The 23,933-nt window shown below is 49.3% G+C and overlaps 1 protein-coding gene across 4 annotated transcripts in view; it reads left to right on the top strand.

The window, feature by feature from the left end:
* Nab2 (Nuclear polyadenosine RNA-binding 2) overlaps positions 1–23,933 on the top strand; it is a 50,802-nt gene that overhangs the window by 23,349 nt on the left and 3,520 nt on the right. The window contains exons 10-19 of one of the 4 annotated variants that reach the window (XM_077678916.1): positions 2,118–2,213; positions 2,642–2,689; positions 3,873–3,986; positions 7,035–7,079; positions 9,145–9,259; positions 14,865–15,154; positions 19,181–19,328; positions 20,237–20,382; positions 20,841–20,920; positions 23,198–23,316. In XM_077678916.1, the coding sequence (XP_077535042.1) occupies positions 2,118–2,213; positions 2,642–2,689; positions 3,873–3,986; positions 7,035–7,079; positions 9,145–9,259; positions 14,865–15,154; positions 19,181–19,328; positions 20,237–20,382; positions 20,841–20,920; positions 23,198–23,316 (1,201 nt within the window). The remainder of the gene's footprint in view (positions 1–2,117; positions 2,214–2,641; positions 2,690–3,872; positions 3,987–7,034; positions 7,080–9,144; positions 9,260–14,864; positions 15,155–19,180; positions 19,329–20,236; positions 20,383–20,840; positions 20,921–23,197; positions 23,317–23,933) is intronic. The other 3 variants (XM_077678917.1, XM_077678919.1, XM_077678918.1) reach the window with 3 other exon arrangements.

Below are 23,933 nucleotides of genomic sequence, written 5' to 3'. Positions count from 1 at the left end.
AAGAGCACAGAAAACATTTATTTGCACTGCAGTTACCCTTCAACCCTTCAGTCATTGTCAGTTTTCGCTGGCACTGTCTCCCGACGTCCGTTCAGACATCGTCAAGTTCGCTGCCGCTGTCTCCGGAAGTCGCCTTGTTGGAAATGTCTTCCCACAGAAAGGGGTCCTCAGTGCCATCAAGGGCGTTCGAGATGCCGCATTTCTTAAAAGAGCGACTGACGAGCTCCTCTGGGATGCTGGCCCACGCATCCGCGATCCAGCCACAAAGCTCCGCTGGAGAGGCCCGCGTCAGCCATTCGGTAGCTGTCACTTACGGGTCTCCTGACCTCATCCACTCTTGGTAGCAGGACCTGATGCAGTCTTTGAAAGGCTTGTTGATGCAAACGTCTAGCGCAGGGGTTCTCAAGCATGTTGGTCCCAGGGAACCCTGCTAAGTTCCGTTAAGTGCCAAGGAACCCCATACCCCCCTCCCGCCATTTTTCATTCCGTTCATGCTACATTAACGTGCAATAAATTAAAAAGCAAGCAAGGGTATCGTTTTTTCCCCGTCGACTTTACGTGAATGCGTACGCTAGCGGCACCTATCTCCAAACAGGAGAAATGCGCATGGGGGTAATATAAGGCCGAGGTTCAAGTGCAATAGTTTAACCACGTGGCCCGTTTTCGGAGTCTGGCTGGCTACAAGCTGCTGGCGAGATTTATTGCGCAGCTCGCACGTTTCTGTTATGCGCCGAGATGTGCTTACTGACACTCGGGCGTGAGAAATGGAGGTTCCTTAGATCTATCGCACCTCAAGTTCACCATATAAGACTTTGCGACTGTGGAACCAGGGAAAATTTATCAGTGGCTCGCGGAACCCTCAGGAGGGGCCTGCGGAACCCTAAGGTTCCGCGGAACCCACTTTGAGAAACCATGGTCTAGCGGTTGCAGCTGGGATGTCATTCCTCCTGGAATGACAATGAGTTCGGTGCGGGGTTCGCGCAACAACTTCTTCACTGAATCAGCCAGGTGGCAGCGAAAGGCGTCCAACACGACCACTGACGGGAACCCCTAACAGTGCTCCAGGCCGCCGACACCACACAGACTTTATCCAGTCAAGCACCAGTTGCTTTCTCCACCCGCGAATGCTGCCTTCGGTGACGCCGAACTGCCGTCCTGCGGCGCAATTCCTGATGGTCTTGGCACATAAAATAACTTTTCTTTTAATTGCCGCTGAATGCTGCCTTCGTGCACCCAACATATCGTGATAGACTTGCGGTGAACGTGCCGATCCTTCGCGTGGTCAAAACAATCAAAATGGCGCTGGCTGAGAGAAGCAGCAGCCAGCTCACCGCAACTGCAAGATGGCCCACCCTCCGCTGAAACCAAAACCGAAAGTGCAAATTTTCAGCTGAAAACTTTGGGATCCACATATAATACGAGGCACAAATTGTACATAGTAAAATTGGGAAAAAAACCTCGTATTATACGCGGGTTTTTACGGTAGCTAGTCACGTTCCACGCTTTGTCATCAAGAAGTGGCAGGGAAAGGAGTACCGACTGGGCCAGATCAGCAACGCCGATCAGACCCCGGTGTTTTCGACGTGCCAGTGATCTGCACCGTGAACAAGAAGGGTGCGAAAGAAGTGAAGGTCAAAACTGCAGGCTACGAGAAGCAGCGCACCACCATGATGTTGTGTTGCATGGCCGATGGGCGAAAGCTGCCTCCATACATTATTTTTGTCGTCGTACGAGCCCACGAGAATGGTTGATTGAGCGGTGCCCTCAATATCGATGATGACGATGAGTGAGCATTGAACATGCTACGACAAGCGCCAGAAGTGCATGTTCTAGTCTCAGTCCAGTGCCTTTTTTCGTTCGGCTTACATTCGAGGTAAGCTTTTTTTTTAAAATTATTTTCTGACCTTCCGAATTTCAGGGGTCGGCCTAGAATCAAAGGGGCGGCCTAGATTCGGGTAAATACGGTACAAACAAACATGTTTTGTTTTGTTTTGTGCGTGCAGCTTTGCAGGTCATCCGTTTTCACAGGGTGGAAGGGCACTGATTTTTTATCAGATGTTCCTACTGTTCGGCATTCAGATTTGGTTGCCACTGCTGCTGCTGTTCTCGCTTTGCAGAGCGGAGCAGTGGCCTGTCCATCAAGCATCGGCTGGGGCTGCGGCCAGGTGAGCGTCACTGCAGACGGGTCTGCAGCGCGAGACGTGCTAAAACAGGTACTCTTCTGGTTTTTGTGCTGTGCTGGTGGCTGGCTAGCCAGATCCAGCTCCAATCTGTACTGCTTTGAAATTGAACATATCTACTTGTTGGGTACTCGAATTCCATAATAGACCTGTGGAATGTGTCAAGAAAAGTATAAGAAAATGTGTACCTGCGAAACAACCGTGCTTCAGCCTGGGAGGAAGTTCCAGGCTGCAACTTTTGTGCCGCCCGTGGCACAACATGTTGATCTTTTGGAAATATTGGTGGGAGGTTTTTTTCAGGCAGGTGGGCTGTATCCCGTGTGCTTTTTTGGGGACGTTTATTGAACAGTGGTCCTCAAAACCCTGCAGCCAGACGTCTTGTGACATTGTTTTACTGCAGTGCACATTGTGCGTGTGTGGGTGTACCTGCCAGGGGTAATTGCGTGCGTTTCCATTTTCAGGAACGTCTGTGGCAGAGGAGACGTTGGGCACTGACTCGGAGCAAAGGGGTGAGTCCGCCAATTTCTGCCCCACCACTGGCCCTGCCTCCTAGGAAGTGCAGTTGGTTTTGTGGCTCATTGTGATACGCTGCGGCTGTGGGGACGGCCGTGTTGTGTAACATTCTGGCGGTTGGCCGGTCAGTAAGTAGTTGTTGTGGTGTTGCTTCAGTGACGTCAACACAGCTCACTACCCTAAATTTTGCCCCTTAGGCGCTTGCCGTCGAGGGGCCAAAGGCAGGGGTCTTGGATGAAGGTGTTTAGTCTCGGGGAAAATGCACCGTTGTTTGATAAGTGATCACTCCTCGGCTGTGGTGGCGAGTACTTTAGTCACTCAATGCGGGGGGGGCATCGCCAACAGCAGGCTTGAATGACAGGTGAGCTTTGCTACTGGCTTAAATGTCTTGTCAACGAACGACTCAGGCAAGGTGGTTAAATATTGCTCATGACTGGAACTGCGCGCAAAAATACGGGACCAGGGAAGAGAGCACACTGCGTTGTGTGTGTTTTCTTCCTTGGTTCCATTTTTTCATGCGCACTTCCAGTCATGAACCGTTTTCATGAACCATTTTCCGACTTTCCACCCTAAATATTGCTACAGGGTGGCAGGACAGCGGTGACAGGAACCGTGGCTGATGGTGAAGCGATGTATTTACAAGACAATGTGATCTATTTACAAATTACCCGCCACGGTGGCTCAGTGGCTAAGGCGTTGCGCTGCTGAGCACGAGGTCGCGGGTTCGATTCCCGGCCGCGGCAGCCGCTTTTCTGATAGAGGCGAAAAGCAAAAACGCCCGTGTGTTCGAGATTTCGGCGCACGTTAAAGATCCCCGGGTGGTCAAAATTAATCCGGAGCCCTCCACTACGGCGCGCCTCATCGCCTGCGTTGTGTCGGCGCGTTAAACCCTACAATCAATCAATCTATTTACAAATTGGCTGCAACAGCTCGAGCAATGTTTACGCCCACCTCTGTTTTCATTGTCATTGGCAGTGGATGCCCATGGTGCTATGTGCCACTGTCCGCTTCCTTTCCTTCGCGCCACGATATCATTGCTTGATGATCACTACTGCCCTGTAGTCCTAGCTACGCTCTCTCCCTCTGTTGATGGCTGGCGTGGGGTGGCGTGCTTCTGTGCCTGGCTCCAGTGTCGTGAGTGAGTGCACGCCCCTTCCCTCTCTCCCCATGTGTAAACAGGTGCGAGGGTGCCTCGTGTGGTGGGTGCCATTGCGCCCAAGATCAGGCAGGACACGAAAGCTGTGAGGGACGAACTGATGGCCCCGCCCCCGCTGGCAGAGGCGGCGACAACAGGTCAGTCGTGTGTCCAAACGGTGCCTAGGTCGGGCAGCCTTCCTCCCCACGCCTCACGTGGCCTCTTGGGGGCAACGTTCCTTTCCAAGATAGATAGAAGCCTGGCACTTATGGTGCTGCATAACGGGAACTGAAAGCGCAAATTAGACACGGACAACAGGCCCAAACCTTGACCTTTATTGTGTGATGCGGAGCGTGAAAATGGACATTGTAGTATGCCGCTACTTGCCCCTAAACTTACCTGTTAGGTGCCAAACCACCTTTATTTACAAAAAGGATGCGCAACTACGAAAATATTGCACGACTGCGCGTTGACCAATTCTCAAGGAGCTGGTCATCTTGCCTTTCACTGTCACAAGCGCAGTGTACACCATGGTTTGGAAGTGTAACTATTCTGGACAGAGGTAGAACAAAAATCCCGGTCCACCTCTACTAACGTGAAACTCGGGGAAGGGCGGAGCATGTAGTGCATATGTGTTCAAAGATTGTAAGCCTCTCTCTTGCCGCAAAGCGTGCGCTGAAACTGGCAATCCTGCTGTCCGCAGAGCAAAGAAATTCAAGCGCGGCGCAACATCTCAGACTAGGCGCGGCAACCATTTGTGGTTGGAGGAAGTGTTGTGTTTTCATCTTTCAAGCCGCACCGGCTGACAAAGCGTACCCTGGACCTAAGAATGGCCACTACCATAAACTTGAGAATGACCTGGCAGATTTCTTCCGGGAACGTCGCGGCTGAGCTTGTGCAACTCAAAGAGAGCTTGCACATGAGTGCAGTGGGCCTCAAGACAACTTCGCATTATAATCGTTATGCGCGTTATAGTCGTAATATTTTTTTTCTTTTTCTTTTTCGGAAGGGCCAAAGTGCCCCTCTCGTGTTATATTTGAGGTCACGTTACGTGCAAATACGGTATGCTTTACAGGAGAAAACCTGGCGTTTGAAACCCATTTCGAGACAGACAGAATTAACAAGTTTCTGTTATTAATGCAATTAAATCATGATTATTCCTATATTCTAAATTATTTTAAATCATGTTAGTTATTTCGAACCGGTTTTATCCATTTTACACTTGTTTTTTTACCATCGTTTGACCACTTGATTTATTGTACTGACATGAAACAACAACAGAAGATGCCGACAGCCCGAGCCCCTCGTGTGCTTTGACCCTAGAAGTGAGAAAGAGATACTTGAAGCGTTTTATGTCGGACCGCAACGAGAAGGAAATTTCCTTGTACTGCCGTGAGTGATAAATTGTATTCTTACGAGGCTGATGTTTGTTGATTAGAGCGGTGCGCTGAGTCAGGCGTCTGTTTTTGTGCTCAAAGCTTTGCACATGCTAATGGTTGGTTGATCCCAGGATGTATCCTTCTTCAACTATACGTTCAGTTGCTAGTCCAGCGTGTGTTGTCCTTTCTCTGCCTTGTGTCCTCGTATTTTCGCTGTTCTTTTTTTTTTTTTTTACAAAATGTTACGAAAATCACTTGTGTTGGAAAACAAATTTCACACTGCTAGTGCTCGAACACGAGCCATTCACATCAAAACTCGCTCAAGCAGTGAAGCTCTTTTAGCACTTGACAAAAAGAACAGAAGGAGTGTTCGAAGCGAACCGGTAGGTGGTGCTGGGTGTGTGCAGGAAGCACCAGGCTTGTACCTATCTGGGAGCGGAAAGTCGCCCCTCAGTGGACGGAAGTATATGCCCTGGCAAGCGTATGTGTGTGTTACTTAGGGTATTTCATTCGTCTTCCCCCCCCCCCCGTCCCCCCCCCTTCCCCATTGAGACAGGTGGCGAGGCAGTGGAAGTGGTAAGCGAATATATCTACTTAGGCCAAGTTGTGACCCCGTATCCCAACCATGAGGCAGAGATAATTAGAAGGATAAGAATGGGGTGGAGTGCATATGGCAGACATTCTCAGATAATGAATGGCAGCCTACCATTGTTCCTGAAGAAGAAAGTGTACGACAGCTGCATCTTACCGGTACTCACCTACGGGGCAGAAACTTGGAGGCTCACCAAGAGGGTTCAACTTAAATTGAGGACGACTCAGCGGGCAATGGAACGGAAGATGACAGGTGTAACATTAAGGGACAAGAAGAGAGCAGAGTGGGTCAGGGAACAAACGCGTGTTAAGGACATATTAGTAGAAATTAAGACGAAGAAATTGGTGTGGGCAGGGCATGTGATGTGAGGGCAAGATAACCGTTGGTAATTAAGGGTAACAGAGTGGATCCCTAGAGAAGGCAAGCGTTGCAGGGGCTGGCAGAACGTTAGATGGGCAGATGAGATCAAGAAGTTTGCGGGGATAAATTGGTCTCAGTTAGCACAGGACCGGGGTAATTTGAGATTAATGGGAGAGGCCTTTGCCCTGCTGTGGGCATAGACAGGCTGGTGATGATGTTGGTGGTGGTGATTCATGTCTTGCTCTCATTTAAACTGGCACGCACTCTCCAAGTTTCGTCACACAACTGGAGCTGTGCGAATATTTCAAAGTTTGAATGCCTACTTTGCGAATAGTATTTGCTATTCGATTCACGGCGCAGTTCTGCCGTTTGAGGTTTTCGAAGATTCGAAATTTGTGAGCAGTAGAGCGGTGACTGTTGGCTCTGCAGCAAGACATGCGATCATTGAAGCTTCACTGCAGTGCACATCTTTTTGGGTTGGCTTTCTCGCCCGACACCGAAGCTGCACAAGAAAGCCAACACGTGCAGGCATTGTGCAAAACTTGGCTAACTCCGGTGTACATCAACTGAAGTGGAATAGAATGCTGCCGTTGTAAAAGTTATAAGAAATAAAAAAGTTTTCTGTCAGTATAGTGTCATGATTGAGGAGTCAAGAGTTCTTACCTGCTGGCAATGCTTGGAGTAAGGTCAATAATTGGTCATACAAGCTGCAAGGATGCCTAGCTTGTTATCAATGGCTGGAGGAACTGCAGCCAGTTGAATACCCTTCTTGTGTTGACATGTTGAGGAATCAACATTTCTTCATGGCAGTGTGTGGCAAATTGATGCCATGCAAGCAAAAGCAGGCGCCTCATGCCTTGCCAACTTTGTTGCAGTGGACGTTGGTGGCAGCCAGGTCATGGAACAGGAAGAGGACTCCGGTGAGTGTTCTGATAGATCATCCCCAACCTTCAACTCACTGGAAAACCCTCTGTGGTAACTCGGAAGCTGAGCACAGGGTCACGGCTTGGACTCTCGACATTGGGGGCTGTTTTTTTGTTCATTAGAAACTAAAGTACAGTGGAACCTCAGTGATACGTCCCCTGGTCTTTTGACAACCCACTTCTTATGACTGATCACCGTGGTCCCGGCAAACTCCCCATAGAAACAGTGCATTAGAAATCCTGATGATACAGTGCTCAGGTGCGTGCTGTCCGCTTCATATGACGGACCCTGGCGCAGGTAAACCGACGTTCTTTCCATCTTTTACACCACTTTGCGGTGTTGTCCCTACCTTTCTTTATTCTTAACCCCCGTTTGACACTGCTTGATTGCAAAGGTGCACAAGTGAGGCTGACCGCTTGCTGAAGAGACGCAAGCAAGCATGCGGGCACTGGCGGGCAGGAGTTTCCATTGCAGCAGCAAAACACCGACGCACCAACTGCAAGAAGCCCAGGTGGCCAGCGGACCGCGAATTTGAAGCTCGCATCGAGCCGACGAATGTGAAAATACCCACGATGCAACCCAGCACCCACTTTCCTTGCCCACTCGATTCAAGTTCCTCCCTTTCAGAACGCTCTCCTCTCCCCCTCTCTCTCCGCTCTCTGCTTATCATTGTCTTTCAAAGCCACGTTGTCGCTCCGGTCCTTTTTTTGCCGCCTTTTTTTCATCGCTGCCTCGTGCTATTGTTCATTTCGCTTGGCCTTGGCAGTTTTACACTCTCGCCTTTTCCCCTCTCAATTTGGTCACCCGCGTCTGCCTTCCCACTGCCTTCCCACTGTTCTGGTGCGCGCGCGGCGCATGGCTGGCGGCAACTGGCGGGCTAACGCAGACGTTGTGGAGAGGAGGGGGGCACAAAATAGGCGCTTCTTATTTTTTTATAAACTTGAGAGATTTTAGCTAAGGGTTTGCAAATTAAAGGCGAACTGCACTCAAATTTTACCTCGGCCAAATTTATTATTAATGCGTAGTAAGTACCCCCAAATAAGCTGGGACACAAGTGGTAGCCCCGTGAAACGCCTCGTTAATCAGTCAGAAGCGTTTAAAAAAGCTATGCCACAGACCACACTGCACCTGCCGGCGGATCGCGTAAACAGCCATGACGCGCCTGTGACGTTCCAGCCGATGGGGGCTTCTTCCTCTGACCAGCCACGCACCCGGAGAACCGGTCGAGCTCTGCTGTCCCGTGCGTGCGTAGAGCTTGCGCGCAGACATTCTCCCAAGCTGGTGACCGTCCGGCCGCTCGCTGGACGGCTGCAACGTCACCCCAATGGCCGCGCTCTCCTCGGTTTCGGTTTCAAAATCGCCGATTTTTGCTGGCCGCTTGCGGCATCCACATGCGTATTCCAGCTGTTGTATTTTGCATGTTGCTTTCTTTTTAAGCAGACTATACGGAAATAGGGTTTTCAAGAAGTCGAAATTTTGAGTGCAGTTGGCCTTTAAGCAAGAACATGCTAAACGTATTTGTTTAAATAAGTTCTTAGTTCCCCTGTCGCATGAGACCGTCTACTAGGCCGGCACTTACCCATACCCGGCCATACGACACTTTCGCACGGCCCCTTGAAAGACGTATTACTGGGGTTCCACTGTACCAGTGTGTATTAAATTTTGGTTTGCAGTAAATTTGTTCTAATGACAACCTAAAGCCCTCCACCGGGGCCAAGCCTAGTAGCGCAGGTGTACCTGAAGTGTCTGAAAGCACAATTTCGTTTGAACTGGGGCCAGAGGGGGTTTGATCCAGGCCGTGGTGCTGCTTCTCTGATGGAAGTGAAAAACAAAAACACCCGAGTGTGTCGCGATTCCGGCACACATTAAAGATCCCCAGGTGGTCGAAATCAATCCGTAGACCTTGACTATGGCTCGCCTCATAGCCTTGGCGTTTGAATTTTTGAATTTTATAAAAGTGGGGTGGATGCGTAAACCAGCTGGAGCTCGCCTCAGTGCCACATTGGAGCCCCCAGTGTGGATGTAGTTACCTGGTTACCTCGGTGGTCTGCCTCGTTGCAGACCTGCTGGAGCTGGAGGTGGCCAGGGAGGAGGTGCACTCGGTGGTCAAGGAGGCCACGCCCACCTCGACACCCAAGCACCACGGTGCCGTGATGGACGAAGGGGGCGCGCCGAGGTGAGTGGTGGCACATCCATATGGGCTCAGTGGTGGGAGTTGAACTGCTCGGTGCTGTTATTCCTGTGCCACACGTACACGAAAAATGGCATTAAGTGTTTATTAAGGGGGGACGTGGCTTTCAAAATCAACTTTTTTATTTCTTTGTGGATTTTGATGAAAATTGGCACAGCAACTGGAAATGCTTCTGTGATAACACCATAAAAATTTGAAGTTCATATTTTGATAACTTTTTTATGTATGAAATTTTCTTTCTGTTCCGCTTGTACCGAGCTTGAGCGGCTTATAAAACACGATAGAAAACTTGTTCGAAGTGCTTTGCATTCTCAAATGAATGGACGAGGTCGTGACAGTTTTCGAATTTTTTTTTTACAACAATGTTTTTTAGTTTTCATTTTTTTAGAGGTTAATGTGCAACAGGCATGTCAACTGTGAACGATTATTTGAATAAAAAAATCACAAAAAACAAATCTGGAAAACTAAAAGTGTCACGACCTGAGCAGTTCATCAAGGAATGTAATGCAAGAAACGGAATCAAAATAGACCCAGCAGTCACGAAGAAATCCCTGGGACAAGCGACACAGGTGGCAAAAAAAACTGTTTTGAGAAAACGGCTTCCGAAGTTGCAACATAGGTTTCACATATCAAAAGTCGTCACGGTTGTAGCCTTTCATGTCCTTTTGAACATGGGGCTTCTGGAAGGCCTTGCCTTGAAATTGGAGTGCCTTTTCAGCCTTTCTCTTTCCAGAAAACATCATTTTCAGCTCCTCCGTGAAGAGTACATACCCCCCTTTGCAAACCAAACGGAGGGGAGATGTGTTTCAATGGGCTTTCAATGCAAAGTAGGTTAGTTGGTTGGCTGTATCGCACTGGACAACCTCCTTTTGCAGTGTTGTCACCATGGCAACAAGTTAAGCATTTTTTTAACTTAAATTTGAACATTTTTGGCTTTTTTTTCATGTTTTATCTTGCCTGGCACAGCAACTTAGTACTCATAGTGCAGGTGTTCATTGCCAAAAGTTTGCATACCACAAGGTTGAAAATGAGCTACTTTGAAGCTTGGTAGAGTATTCTGCATAACTCCCAACTTCAATGCAAGAGCATATTTTTTTTTACTACTTTTGACATTCAAGGCATCCAATATTTCTCGCAGCACAGCCAGTATGCCCTGAGCAATGGTATCAATAATTTCCCTAAAAAAATCACTGTTAAATGCTGCCACAGTAACGTACATTTTTAACGCAGAGAGCATATTTTATTCCTATATTACTAACTCAAACCTGTTTGCATGAAAATTACAAGTGCACGGGAAACATTGCGCAAGAAAGGCGATATGGCTCGCGCGCATCGTAGCGCACGCTTACCGCGACATATCGAGCTTTGATTATACCTGATATGGCTGGTCAGGTCGCTTTTAAGATTAAAACTAACGTCGCAGGCATTAATTACAACTACTGGCGTTCAATCGTAACCGGTTGCCCAGTCATGTGATGCTCCAATGCGCGTCGGCTATGCCGTGCGCGCCGCAGCGTTTGACGCGTCGACCGTTTCTTTCTCAAGGCTAGCGAGCCCACAGTCAAAACACAGCACTAACTAAGCGTGTAAACATCGCAAATCCGACTAAAAGTTCACTTCACGAACCGCTATCGCAAGCGCGCACACCGCGTCACCCTCCGGGGTCTGGCGACGGTAGAGTCACGCGCACCACGAAGCGTTCGATGACCTCCGCCTTTCGAGCCACACAACTTCCCGTAATCTGGCTCGTTATCTCTGGCATTCCCATCGCGATAACGTCCGTGTTGAATACCACAGATTGAACAGAAACTCGGCCGAGCGAAGCGGCGAAAATGAACTCAATCCGCTCGCTACGCAGCTCAGGCGACCGCCATCTTGCGTTGCGCCCGCGACATCCAATCAGGAGGGTCGTCGTTCTGCGCCCCGACCGGAGGACCAATAGCGCTTCAGCATTTATTTCTAGCTTCGTTTGTGCGTCGTTTCTTTTCTGCCGTTTGTGCGTTTGTGAATGAACGAAGATAAAAGAGACGAGCGGAACCGGAAAAACGATCGCTCGGCCGATCTAACCATATCAAAATGGCCGCGCCCGGTGGCACCGTTGCGGAGATAGAGCGCTCCGAAAATTGCCGTTTTTTCGCCCTTTTGCGCTGATAGTTTGTCACCGCGCCTGAAAAAAGTATTTTTTTATGCCACTTTGCGACGCTTTTCAGCGTAAAAACTTTGCAGACGCACAGAATAGGAAACATAGAAGCCGAATATGCGGGTTTCAAAAAAACGATGTTTTGGTCATTTTTCCGAAGTTGAAAGCCGCGTCCCCCCTTAAGGCTTTAAGATACCGAATGACATTATTTGGGCGGGCTGTGCCACATGCCAGAATGCAAAGGCATTAAATGTGTTAGGCATGACGGTGATAATGACCAAAAAAAAAGAAATTCACTTATATTTTAGAAGTCGAGAGAAGAAGTAGAGAAAAGCGTCTTAAAAGCTTAAAAATGTTTTTTGTGAAAGAAAACGACATGAGAAATCATGTTTTCTAGAAAAAAGTGCAGCAGCTGCCGTCGCCTGCTAGCACTAGCCAAATCCAAAAATTCAAAGCGAAGAGTAACACAATGTTTTGCGTTTTGTCGCTGTTTTAGTAAACTGCGTCTTCTTCAGAACTTCGCCACCAAGAGTGCGCAAAAAATCGTATTATTTCAAAGTTCAGTTACGTTTCCACGTCAACGCTCTGGTGCTGAGGCTTTCATTGGTTTCATTTGGCCTTCATCGCATTGAGAGTGCGCAAATTTAAGGCATTCGTGAAGGCAAATGAGTTGTGCGGAACTCCTTAAACCAGAAATAACATTAGAGCGAATGGCATTAGACTTTTGCATGTAGCAGTGAATTAATGACGTTAAAACTTACGGCATTAAGCACTTAATGTCATTTTTCGTGTACGTGTGGCATGGGTATTGCATAGGTAGTGCGATGTCTTTGCAGTGTAGCTTTTTGAACGGAGAATCGTGCTGGCTGCCTGGAACTCATTGAACCTCTAGGCCAGGTGGCACTGGTGAAAGAAATGTGAAAGGCGGTCTCGGGTCAAGCCCGGGATGATGTCTTAAAAAGCTTCATCTGCGGTTCATTCACAAAGTGCAGCATTGCAAATAAGTGCACTTGACAGCAGGATTGTTTCGTACTACGGTATTTACTCGCATAATCCTCGCACTTTTTTTTCGGAAAAGTCAATGCAAAGTTAGGGGTGCGAGAATTATGCGGGGGAAAAAATCCGATGCACAGTGTTGCCAATTTGCCTTAAGCCAATCCCGCTAAATGTAGCGGTTGTTTTTTGTATATGTAAGCTTAGTGTTGCCAACAGCAGCTATTTCTTTTTATTTTATTATTTACAACGTAAACAGTCTCCCGTCGATCAGCGATCATGACATTGCCGCCTTTGCTTTCTGGCGCGCGCCCTATCTCGTCGTCGTCGTCATGTGCGTGCCCTACTCCAGTAACGCACGTTGAAGTCGGTGAAGCCGAAGTGCCTGCCTGCGGCACGGTTGCCGTGTTCGATCGCGTACTCTATCGCTTTCAATTTGAAAGCGGCAGTGTAGCTGGCGTTCTTCCCCATGGCGAAGCGGCACCAAGCACAAAACAGAGAGATTAAAAAGTTCTCAAAATGGCAGCGAGCTATCTACCACTGACGCGGGTGACTTACTGACTGCTGCCACTCAACGACGGGACCACGACGACGACACGACGACACGACAACAGGCTGCGCGAACATCGTCTAGTTGCGCGCACGCGAAACCGGCTCAAGGACAGTGTGAGTAGCGTGTTAGGGCGCCTGTTAGGGAAAGCGCTCTCCGCCGAACGGAGAGGCGGCGGGGGAGGGTGCGCGTTGGAGAGCGCGTGCACCATGCAGGTTTCGCGAGCAGGCAACTTTCGGCGCTGCAAAGTTGGGGGTGCGAGGATTATGCGAGGAACCAAAAAATCCAAGTTTTGGTGGCTCACATTAGGGGTGCGAGGATTACGCGAGTAAATACGGTAATTTATGCTAGAGGGAAATCTGGTTCCAGGTTTTAGGTGAGCCGTGCTTCAGCGAGCATTCTGTTGGGTACCGCAAGGAGAGTGGCATTCCATTGTTTCTTGGCTTGGCTTGTGAGCAGGCTGGAAAGTTGCCTGTGGCTTTGAAAGAATGCGATAATATTGTAAAAGAATATTCGAAGTTGTTTTTTGGATAGCAAAGGGGAGCTCCAAAAGATTTATTTGTCGGGGATTATTTAGAAGATTCGTGCGAGACGAACCAGAAAGTGCAGGCGGTTTCGTGGCGGCGTCCGCGCGCCTGTGGAGTGCACAGTGCGTTTTTGCGAGCAGAAAACAGCCTGGCCGTTCCTGGAAATAGAGCGGCAAAAAGGGGAGAGAGGGTCTCCGTACATCACCGTCGCTTGCTTGCTCGGCTGACGGGCGCCTCGCCGGCTCATTCATATCATCCCCCGGGATGCGCATGTCCGTTCGTAAGAGCCGAAATTTTTCCCATTGGAAACAATGCAATTTCGCCGGGACTTGTCAGAAATTGGTATCTTGATTTCGACTTCAGGAAAGGAAAATAAGGCATGCGGCTCGCTAAGGCATGTTGCCAGCTGTTTAGTGATGTACGATTGCAGCCACAGATTTCCCTCACGTACATGTTAGGGTGAAGTGCTGTGGACAGCACAAAGTATTGTGCAGTCCATGAGGGGGCCAGTTAGTACAAGGAGGGCAGTGAAAATGAATAAGAATGAATGAATGAAAGAAATTGTTACAACGATGTCAGGTGAACCCGACCAGATTCCCAGCTAATTATATGCATTTTAGTTGTGTGGCTGCTGTCTCCCCTGTCTATTTTTGACTGGCTTGCATTGGGTGAATTTTTTAATGTATTTTCCGAACTTCCTAATTTTAGGGATCGTCTTAAAATTGAGGCCAGCCTAGATTCGAGTGAATAGGGTACTTGGAACTGGAAAATGAAATTCTCGTACTATGTCTTAAGGGCTCCTATGTGTGGAACTATCTACCTTCATCGTGGGGAAACAACCTGGGGTAACATGTACACAAGAAGAAGGAATCAGACAGGGTGAACGCTGACTATCAACTGAGATTTATGGAAGAAAGACCCACATTTGTGAAATAATTGCATCAATATTGCACACGCGCAGATTAACTTCATGTCGTCACGAATTCAAGCTCAAAAAGAAAAAAAACCTAGAAGGAAACTACGCTCACGCTATGCATTCAAGTAACAATCAAAAAAGGCGAACTCTTTATCGTATAGGCACACAGAGGCCTGACTGACGCACCTATCACTAAGCCTGTTTTTTGTTTACATTCTATGAACACTAAAGTTCCAACAAGAGTCCTTGTTAAGCCAAGTTAAGCCAAGATTCTTTAAGCCAAGAGGTCTTGTTAAGCAAAAGAAACAAGTCAAGTCCTTGTTACACGTATTCACACACACCAGAGGGTGTGTGTGAGTGCGTGACGCTTAAAACAGTTGGTCGTCTCGTGCCGTGGGTCTGGATGCTGTACTGTGGTGCAGTCTAGCTGGGCGATGGCCTGATTGTGCCCGACTCTCTCGCAGCGTGATGTCCCGGTTAGGCGGCGGTGCGGGTGGGGACGTCCCGAGCCCCACCGCGGCGGCCGGAGGCAAGCAGCAGTGGTCCCCCTGCTTCGTGGTGACCCTGGACGGGGTGGACCCCCTCAGCTTCAAGGGGAGCAGCGGTGGAGGAGGGGGAGGCAGGCAGGTGCTGGCCTCTGGCAGGGACCTGGAGGAACTGCCCGAGGATGAGGAGGAGGAGATGGAGGAGGCCCCTCCCACTGCCCGGAGACCCGTCAAGAGCCGCCTCATCACGGGCCCCGTCACTGAAGTGGGTGCGTATCGGGGGGCCACCTCTTCCGAGACGTTCCCTCGGAGTAGCCCGTCACGGAGGGGATGCAGAGGTTTTGATGGCGACTGCAGGCACTCTGAAGCGTTGGCCGTGCTGGCGTGTTGTGCCTGACAGGCTCACTAGTGGACGCCCATCTTGGATGCAACTTTGCTTGAGCGGAGTTTTTATTTGCGTCGTCCTGACCATCTTTTGGGCATGTTGGATTGCTGGTTTATTTGGCAATGTACAGTACGGACACTTTAGATGTCATTTAGGCCGACAGAGTGTGCAAGGACTGCCGTGTCTAGTTTGGAATGGCTCATGTTGGTTGCAGGGCCCCAGCTGGACTAGAATGTAGAGCGCCAGACACAAGGACATGAGGGGGCACAGGGCATGTGCTCACCTCTCCTGTCTTGTCTCCTGTCCTTGTATTTGGCGCTGTGCCTTCTAGTCAATTACGAATCAACAGCTGTTAAAGGATCTCAAAGGTGAACGGAAGGCATTGGAAGGCTAACTGTATTTACATTAATTACGTGGCATAAAGAAGCTTTAACGTGGCTACCGAGAGTCTTCTTCCTTCTCTTTTCCCCTTCTTTGATTTTCACCTGTGCGTGCCGTTGCGCTAGCAATATTCCATTCCATGGAGGGTACAAGCCTGGTACTTCCGGTGTGATGCAAAACATTGATTAAAAGTGTTGGTATGCCACGCCCCACCTTTAAGCCAACCTGAATGATACCAAACCACCCTTATTTATGTTAACAATTCACAGATTTGAGCTAAGAGAACATTTTACAGTAAGAAAATTGCACATCTTGGGAAAAAATTAGTAGTGGCTTAGCTCTGCTATGCCAGGATATACGTAGCGTGAGCTAACGTTCAGCAATCCAGTCCAATCCAGTCCAGTCCAGTCCTGTCTAGTCACTGCTCCTCGCGCATACTCAGCGCAGCTCTTCATGAGCCACGCGAAAAGGCTATCAAGCATCTCCGGTGCAGCGTCAGACTTGGCTACTGCGCAATTGAGACGCACACCTGGGAACGCGCCGGTGCCAGTGCGTCTGCTGCGGTTATGACGCAACACAATCCAACACAGTCCACTTTAATCCAAGCCAAGTCAAGTCAGTCCAATCCAATCCAATGCCACTCGCGCTTGCGCAGGACGGCCCTTCACGGCGCACGCGAAACTGCTCAACCTCGGCCAGTGTAGCTTACGCTACAAAAATATTCAATTGCCGGTGCTCAAACCGGGGCGTTCGTTCCAACACCCGCGATTCTACCCCTAGGCTACTGAGGAAGAGTTGCATATAAGAATAAGAGTGTTCCATTCCAAGTGAAGCCGTTGATGGCACTGGGTGCGCATAGGGCTTGCACCCACGATGGAACGGAATCTCTCGTCGCGCTGAGATTGCTGCTCTTATTCTGCACTAGCTCCTGCATCGGGGCATCAATTTCAGACCAGGACCCGCTTGCTCGAAGCCCAATAAGACAGTCTGATTTGCAATCTAATGTTATTGGCAGTCTTTTCAGGGTTTTATGTTCCCTAGGCTATGAGACACTTTCCGTAAACTTGTAAGACAGCGAATGAGGCTCTAAATAAGATTGGGATAAGACTGTGAATAAGCCTGCTCCTAGCAGCCTTATTGAGAGTCTTATGCTGAGGTGGTTGATATCATCATAAAGATCGGCCTCCATACTGTGAAAACGAGTGCAGAAGCCGTAGAAGTGGCGAACGATGCCGAGTGGCGGCTGCTTGACCTTCAAATAAATGCCTGTTACGGCGTCGGGGAGGAGAGGGTAGAAATGGCCAGACAACACCAGCGCCGGAAGCCACAAGGCCTGTACTGTGTACTTTTGTACTTTGATTGCAAATTTGGCTTGAGCAAGTGGGATCTTTTGCATGTAAAAGCAGCATGCATGATATCAACATTCGGTAAGCGAGCTGCCGGCTGGGCAGCGGGTTATTGCGATCGTGTCTCCGTTCTTGGCGGCATGAGCCGCTGGATCATGCCGCTGGAGTGCCCGTTGCATCTGAGTCTATGACGATGAACCTGAAGCCAATTCACAACAGTCTTATTCATGGTGAGATGAAAAGCACGACTCGTGTTGCGACAACGGGAGACAACGTGGATGCTTTTCACGTGATCCCAGTGGGTTTCTCGGGCCCACGATTTGTAGCAGACAATCTTTATGACTTCGTTTACGCGGCCGGGTGACCGAGGCCCGGCCGCGTGTGTTGGCCTACCAAGGATGGCAGATCATTGTAACACATTTGTGACGAGACCCAAATACACCACCTGATGGTCGGCATTTGTTGAATTTATCCAATCATGGTTAAAAATAAACGCTTTCCGAATGCTGGCGACAGCAACAAGCAGTTTTGCGGCATATTCCCCGCTTTTCCCTAGGGGCCTCTCTTGTCCCCGTCTAGGTACCGGCTGTCCCTGTAGTCTTCAACTAGACCACTCTGTAGCCCGGCCTGAGTGCTTTCAAGCAAGCGAACTAGTCCGAATCTTATTCAGAGACTTATTGAAGTCCGTGAATAAGACTAGGCTGTGAATAAGGCTGCCAATAAGCACGTTTGTTCGTGCAAGTGGGCCCAGATTATAGTTTGTGGCAATACGAAACATTGATTTACCATCCTTTCGGAAAGAAAGTTGAGAGAAGCACGAAAGCTCAAGATGTGTTTAACTGATCGTCAAACGTCCGTTAAAGCACTGCACATAACAACAAGAACCGTTTGGTGTTCCAATCTGTGTCCCGCCGAATGCGAAGCTATATAATACCTCGATGCCAAATACTGTTCCATGCAGCAGGCTTTGATCCATCTATCGCCAGACACAGTTGAAGTTGTCGTGCGACTAGGTAGAGCGGTAAAAACTTCGGAGCTGACGTATTTGTGCAATTGCGTCATGATGAACGAAGTCGCGCTCACACGCTAATGAAAGCCGATCGCCCTTTCAAGGTCTGTCATTTGTTCAAAGACAACAGAAATATTGGGCCTCCTCGATTATTGGTGCTGGATCGTCCGCGGACTGCCAGCGATGCGATCCGGCGCCTGATTTTTCCATGTATTCCTATGGGATTTTCGGTCCGAACATAGTCTCCGGACTGCCCGCTGACTGTCCAGGACTGGTAAATTGAGGATGCCCATTGTTGGCAATGATTTTGCTGTGCGCAATCTAAACTCAAGTGATTTGTTCACAGGGCGCTTGCGATTCGCTAGCACTTGCGCCGACTGGGAAGTGGTGCGAGCACACCACGGCTCGGGAGGCGGCCTCGCATGCACTAGTGGCTACACTACCATCGTATCTAAATCGGCGTGCGCGTGAAACATTTCTTCCAAACCATTATTTGGTCTTCGTAGTCAACCACGCACTAGAGGGCACTTGTGTCGACATCCGTGGTCGCAGGCGACTGCAGCATTGGCCTCTTGCGCATCATGTCGCTTTTGTTCATAGCCGCGGTTTCATTCTGCGTTTACGCGAAGTTCGCGAGGGCAACTAGAGCGCCACCACATAATGAGAGTGCACTGCATGATAATATATGTTGACGCCGCAACCCGAAACGGGCAGACGACGCACGCTGGCGTTTCTTTCTGCTGCGCGATCCGGGCACAAGGTGCATGCGCAGGCACAGGGGACACAGACATGGCGGTTTCCTGTGTTGCGAAGTGAAGAAATCGGCCACTAAACTTTTCAGTGAATACCATCTATACCTATATGTGGTTTATGAGATAGAGGTGCACTATTGTACTCCTTGTTCATGATCGGTGCATGTGTTGTCTTATCTAGAATTGTTCCTTTTCGCGATTTTCAAGGAGCCGTTTTGATGGAACGGAAGCCAGGTTTTACGCACGCGCCGTGTGTCAGAACTTTTCAGTCGATCAACCGGTCTATGGGGAAACGCGTTAGTTTTTTGACGGGACGCCATCATCAATCCCACTGAGAAAGCTTCCGCTACAAAACACCCACAAGCCCCAGCTTCTGCTCTGTCACTTTTAAAACGGACTGTGCTTGCTCTGCTGCTCCGCAGCGCTGATGGAAGGCGTGGTGGAGGAGGACGAGGAGGCCATGGCGGTGGAGGATGGTGGAGTCCCCCGCCTCCTGGAGAAGTGCCGCTACTGGCCGGCCTGCAAGAACGGCGACCGCTGCCCCTTCCACCACCCCAGCGTGCCCTGCAAGTGAGTCGGTGGTCCCCCGGTAGCATGGACACCTCTACGGACACATTTGTTGGAGGGGTCACTGGCATGATTTCGAAGCGCTTGTTTGCTGGGATAAATTGCTTCCCTGGCTCAGTTGCCATGTATATCAACCATCTTCAACTGATGTGTATGGTGCATCTCGCTTGGCATTTTGTGGTGTGAACTACTGCTGAATTACCACTCCTGTAATAATCGGTGGAAAACAGGGCCACTGGTGGTGGAGGAAAATGCCCAGCAGAGGTGGGCAAGCAGCATATGAACAGCGAAGCTGTTTAGCAAATCATTATTTTTTGTGGCCGCGGTTAAAAATAGAAAGAAAATTGCCACGCATATACCCACTTAGCGAGATTGGCCAAGAATGCTGAACATACGCACCAGGAGACATAAGCCAATATTCGCAAAAAAAAAAATCTAGCATTTGTCGTAATCGCAGCAACACTTGATCGGAACGAGAAAGACTCTTCATAGCGTACGCCTCTCCAATGTGATGTCCAATGATTACCACCTCCAAGAAAATGAAGGAAGCTCACACTTCTTCTACTAACAATGATGGAGTAAAGGTTGTTGCGGCAGCGAAGAAGAAGCAAATCGGCTGCAATCATGGACCGAAACCGTCATAATGGTCGGGAAGGTTTGCGTACGGCTTCGGTACCTTCAAGTCTTACTCGTGCGTGCGAGCTTCCTTCATTTTTGTCACAGTAGTTTCTCGGCTTTATCAGGCACTTTCGTGCGTGTTCCTTTGTCTTTTTGTTTGTCCTGAGAAGCCCGGGAGGCCAGGGACTGAGATATGTGCTGTGGCAGAGCCACTGACTTGTGTGCACCTCCCTGCACGATGCGACGGGTCGTTCGTGTGGTGATGCCGAGTTTCCCCCTCTGGTTGGAAACAGGGCGTTCCCCAAGTGCAAGTTTGGCGACCGGTGCCTGTTCATCCACCCCAACTGCAAGTACGACGCCTTCTGCAAGCGCAAGGACTGTCCCTTCACCCACGCCAGCCGCCGAACCTTCGCACCCGGACCCCCGCCGCCCCCCACCGGTGAGCTGCTTCTCTCTCTCTTTTTTAATCACAAAAATGTAAGTGCGCAAGGTTGCTTCCTAAGGTGAATACAAACGTCTGCGTAATGTGTCACCTCTCACAGGGGAGGCTTGAAATTACTTATGAAATTAGTTGCAGACTGTTGTTTTGTTGTTTTTGTTTTTTCTCTCTGAACAGTTTGCTTGTATTGTGCAGGGGTGAGACAGCTGCGCATATTGCGCAGGTTTGATACAACTCCGTTTTCCTGCGCCAAGCTGCTCCAAAAGCATGAAAATTGCGAAAGTTGCGCCAAAATGCTCCGAAACAGCCTGAAAGGCAAGGAGTCTGGTGCTCGTGTCGGTTTTAGCCAGATCGTGTCAGATTGTGTATAAATTTCCCAGTTTGATGCATTGGGGTGGAATGTGCGTGAGATGTGGGAGCCTCTTCCTGATCGTGTCCTCTTCCTTTTCCCACGCCAGCGCTGTCGTCTCCGCCGGTGCAGCAGTGCAAGTTCTTCCCCCACTGCACCAACCTCAAGTGCCCCTTCTTCCACCCAAAGGTGAGGGCTGTGTGTCTCCATCCCAAAGGTCATCCCACACTCTATATCACCTATCACCACAGTCGGGGTAAGCAGAGTGAAAAAGTGGTCTATGAAGACAATGCCCCAGCTTGTAACTTGCACCAGCTTGGCATAAATCGCCTTGCCATTGTGTCTCTTGAAGGCCAACTGCGCTCAAAATTTCAACCTCTTGAAAACACTGTTTCAGCACAGTTCGCCGAAAAAGAAAGCAACATGCAAAATACAGCAGGGCAAATCGCACATGGACGCCGCAAGGGGCCAGCAAAAATCGGCGATTTTGAAATCGGAACCGAGGAGAGCACGGCCATTAAAATGACGTCGCAGCCGTCCAGCGAGCGGTTGAACAGTCACCAGCTCGGGAGCGAACCTGCGCGCAAGCTCTAGCACTCCTGTACCAGCTGTTTTAGGGGTACGTACTGCACATTAAAAATAAATTTGGCCGAGGTGAAATTTGAGTGCAGTTCGCCTTTAATTAACCCTTTGAGGGTCAAATATTTTCGTCAAATGCGACCCCCTCAGGGTCGATTTTTTTATTGCTGATTTAAATTCTTCGGATGAATCTGTTTCGCGAAAACATTATCGTAATTTTTTAGGGTGGCCATAAAGTGACGAAAAAATCGTTTGTGGTGTTACATACATGTGGTTTATTCGTGAGTAACACAAGAAAAAATCTAAATAAAAACGAGAGGGTAACAAGCCGGCACCTTTTGAGTTAATCGAAATCAGATAGACCCGCCGCGGTGGCTCAGTGGCTAAGGCGTTGCGCTGCTGAGCACGAGGTCGCGGGTTCGATTCCCGGCCGCGGCGGCCGCTTTTCTGATGGAGGCGAAAAGCAAAAATGCCCGTGTGTACGAGATTTCGGCGCACGTTAAAGATCCCCAGGTGGTCAAAATTAATCCGGAGCCCTCCACTACGGCGCGCCTCATCGCCTACGTTGCGTCGGCGCGTGAAACCCTACAATCAATCAATCAATCGAAATCAGATAGACATCAGTCTCGTGGGCGCAAAGAGCGGGAAGCGCCCGCAGGACGATAACAAAACCAGCCGCTGCGCCCGCGCACGCGCGGCCAGATGCGCGCGCGATAGACGGCGCACCGCTCCTAAAATATACAAGCAAGAGAAGATGGTGAAAAATGCACGCTTTTTAAACATACAAGTGATGACATGTACATTATTGACAATTTTGAAGGTGTTTGCAGAGGACGTACATGTAGGTCCGTGACCCTGAAAGGGTTAAAGTGCATAAAGTAGGTCACCGCTCAGGCCCAAACTTTCCCTACAGAAGCTACAGTTTTAATCTTAATACTGCTTGGTGATTGCGTGCACAACGTAATTTTTGCATTCCTGTGAAACTGGAGGCATGTACAGACGTTCTGATGTGTAACGTGTACACCAGTTTCAAATTTGTGATGTCGAGGATAGAAACCTCATTGTCAACACCCCTCGGATCTTCTCTCACGATTGCAAAACTTGTTTTGCACGCAGTCACACTTTGGTGGGTGCCCCTAACTGCTGACGGCACTGTGTGGTAGAATGACGACACAAATGGGGGTGGAGTTGGTGGTAGCGTTAGTTCCGTGCACTGAAACGTGGAGACTCTGTCGGGTGGGCTATTCACGATCATGAAATGTACAAAAGAAGAAAATGAAAAGTGTTGGTATTGGAGTTAAGGCTGTGTTGAACAGGTAAGTATTATTCAGTGGGCAATCTTTGCTAATGAAGCACTCCCGTGCTCAGTATGTATCGCGTTAGTTTGTGCAGAATGCTTTTGAGCGGCAATGCCCTTAGCACGGCGCAAGATCGCCACCAACAGCCGGGTACACTTGCAGGCAGCAGCAGCTTCCTTCTTTGTGAAGTCGTGGCTGCAAGAAGTACAAAGTGCATGTGCGAAGCCAGCCTTGTTTTTTGTTTTCTGGGTTTGTCTTTCGCCGAAGCCTCTGGTCTTGCAGGGAAACATTGGAGATTAACGGGAGTACGCAGACTTTCACTGAAGTCGAGCAACCTCAGGTGGTGCCAAGAATAATCTCCCGCACTGTTACTACACCTTGACAAAGCCAATTCATGTGTTGCATGTAAAACCAGTCCGACGATGGTGGTGGACAGTGGGGTGCCTTGTCCTCTTTTCATAGACCACACGTGTCGACATTTTTTGAGTTTCCATCTTTTTGTTTCAATGGGGGAGAGAGAACTAGCGTGTGAGTTGCCACCCCAGCTTTGAGATCAACCACCCTGTTGTACCCGCCACATTGTACGCAGCCGTGCAAGTTTGGTGCCAAGTGCCAGTCGGCGACGTGCCCTTACACCCACCCGGACACCAGCGTGCCACCGCCGAACAAGCTCAAGTGGACCGCCGCCACCGTCAAGAAGGCCCCTGGGTGGGTGCAATCTTGAGGTCCAGCCCTGGCTAGTATCTCAATATGCCTCTGCTTAGGCAAAAAAGAAAGAAAAAAAGAAAGTCTGGAGGTATCAATGCCTTCCTGCATGAGAGGCACACCTTTCAGCTCCACCTTGTCATACCTTGACGCGTTTTATCCTTAGACTGTCACCACACACTGTGGCACAATGCGACAGTTTTCTGAACAAATCAAGCTCATTTATTTGAACGTGCGTGTGTCTGGTTTAAATGAGCTTACTGTGCAGCTTACTTTCAGCGACAACACTCAAACTTCGTGTTGCAGCATAGAGGAGAGTTTCACTAGTCATTTTTTTTAAGTGCCAGGAAATTTTCGCTCTGGGTCACACTTAAATCGGCCACGGAGACTCAATGAAGCTAGCTTCTTTGTGCATTCGTGGCGGGCACCGAAGGTTAGGAAAGGCCACAGGTGAGAGAAGTGATATAAATGGGTTGTGGACTGACTGATCAGACCCCAATGATTTTATATGCAAAACATTTGGAAAAGCATTATGCCAAAACCTGGGCAGGACACCTAAAACGAGACAGTTGATGCATTTGTGGTGATGATGCAAAACAAACTGGGCTTGCTTCGCTGCC

The sequence above is a fragment of the Haemaphysalis longicornis genome, unplaced genomic scaffold (assembly GCF_048455015.1).
Source record: "Haemaphysalis longicornis isolate Haplotype H1 unplaced genomic scaffold, Haemaphysalis longicornis Haplotype H1 scaffold_7, whole genome shotgun sequence".
Classification (NCBI taxonomy): domain Eukaryota; kingdom Metazoa; phylum Arthropoda; class Arachnida; order Ixodida; family Ixodidae; genus Haemaphysalis; species Haemaphysalis longicornis.
This window is presented reverse-complemented; position numbering and strand designations above follow the sequence as displayed.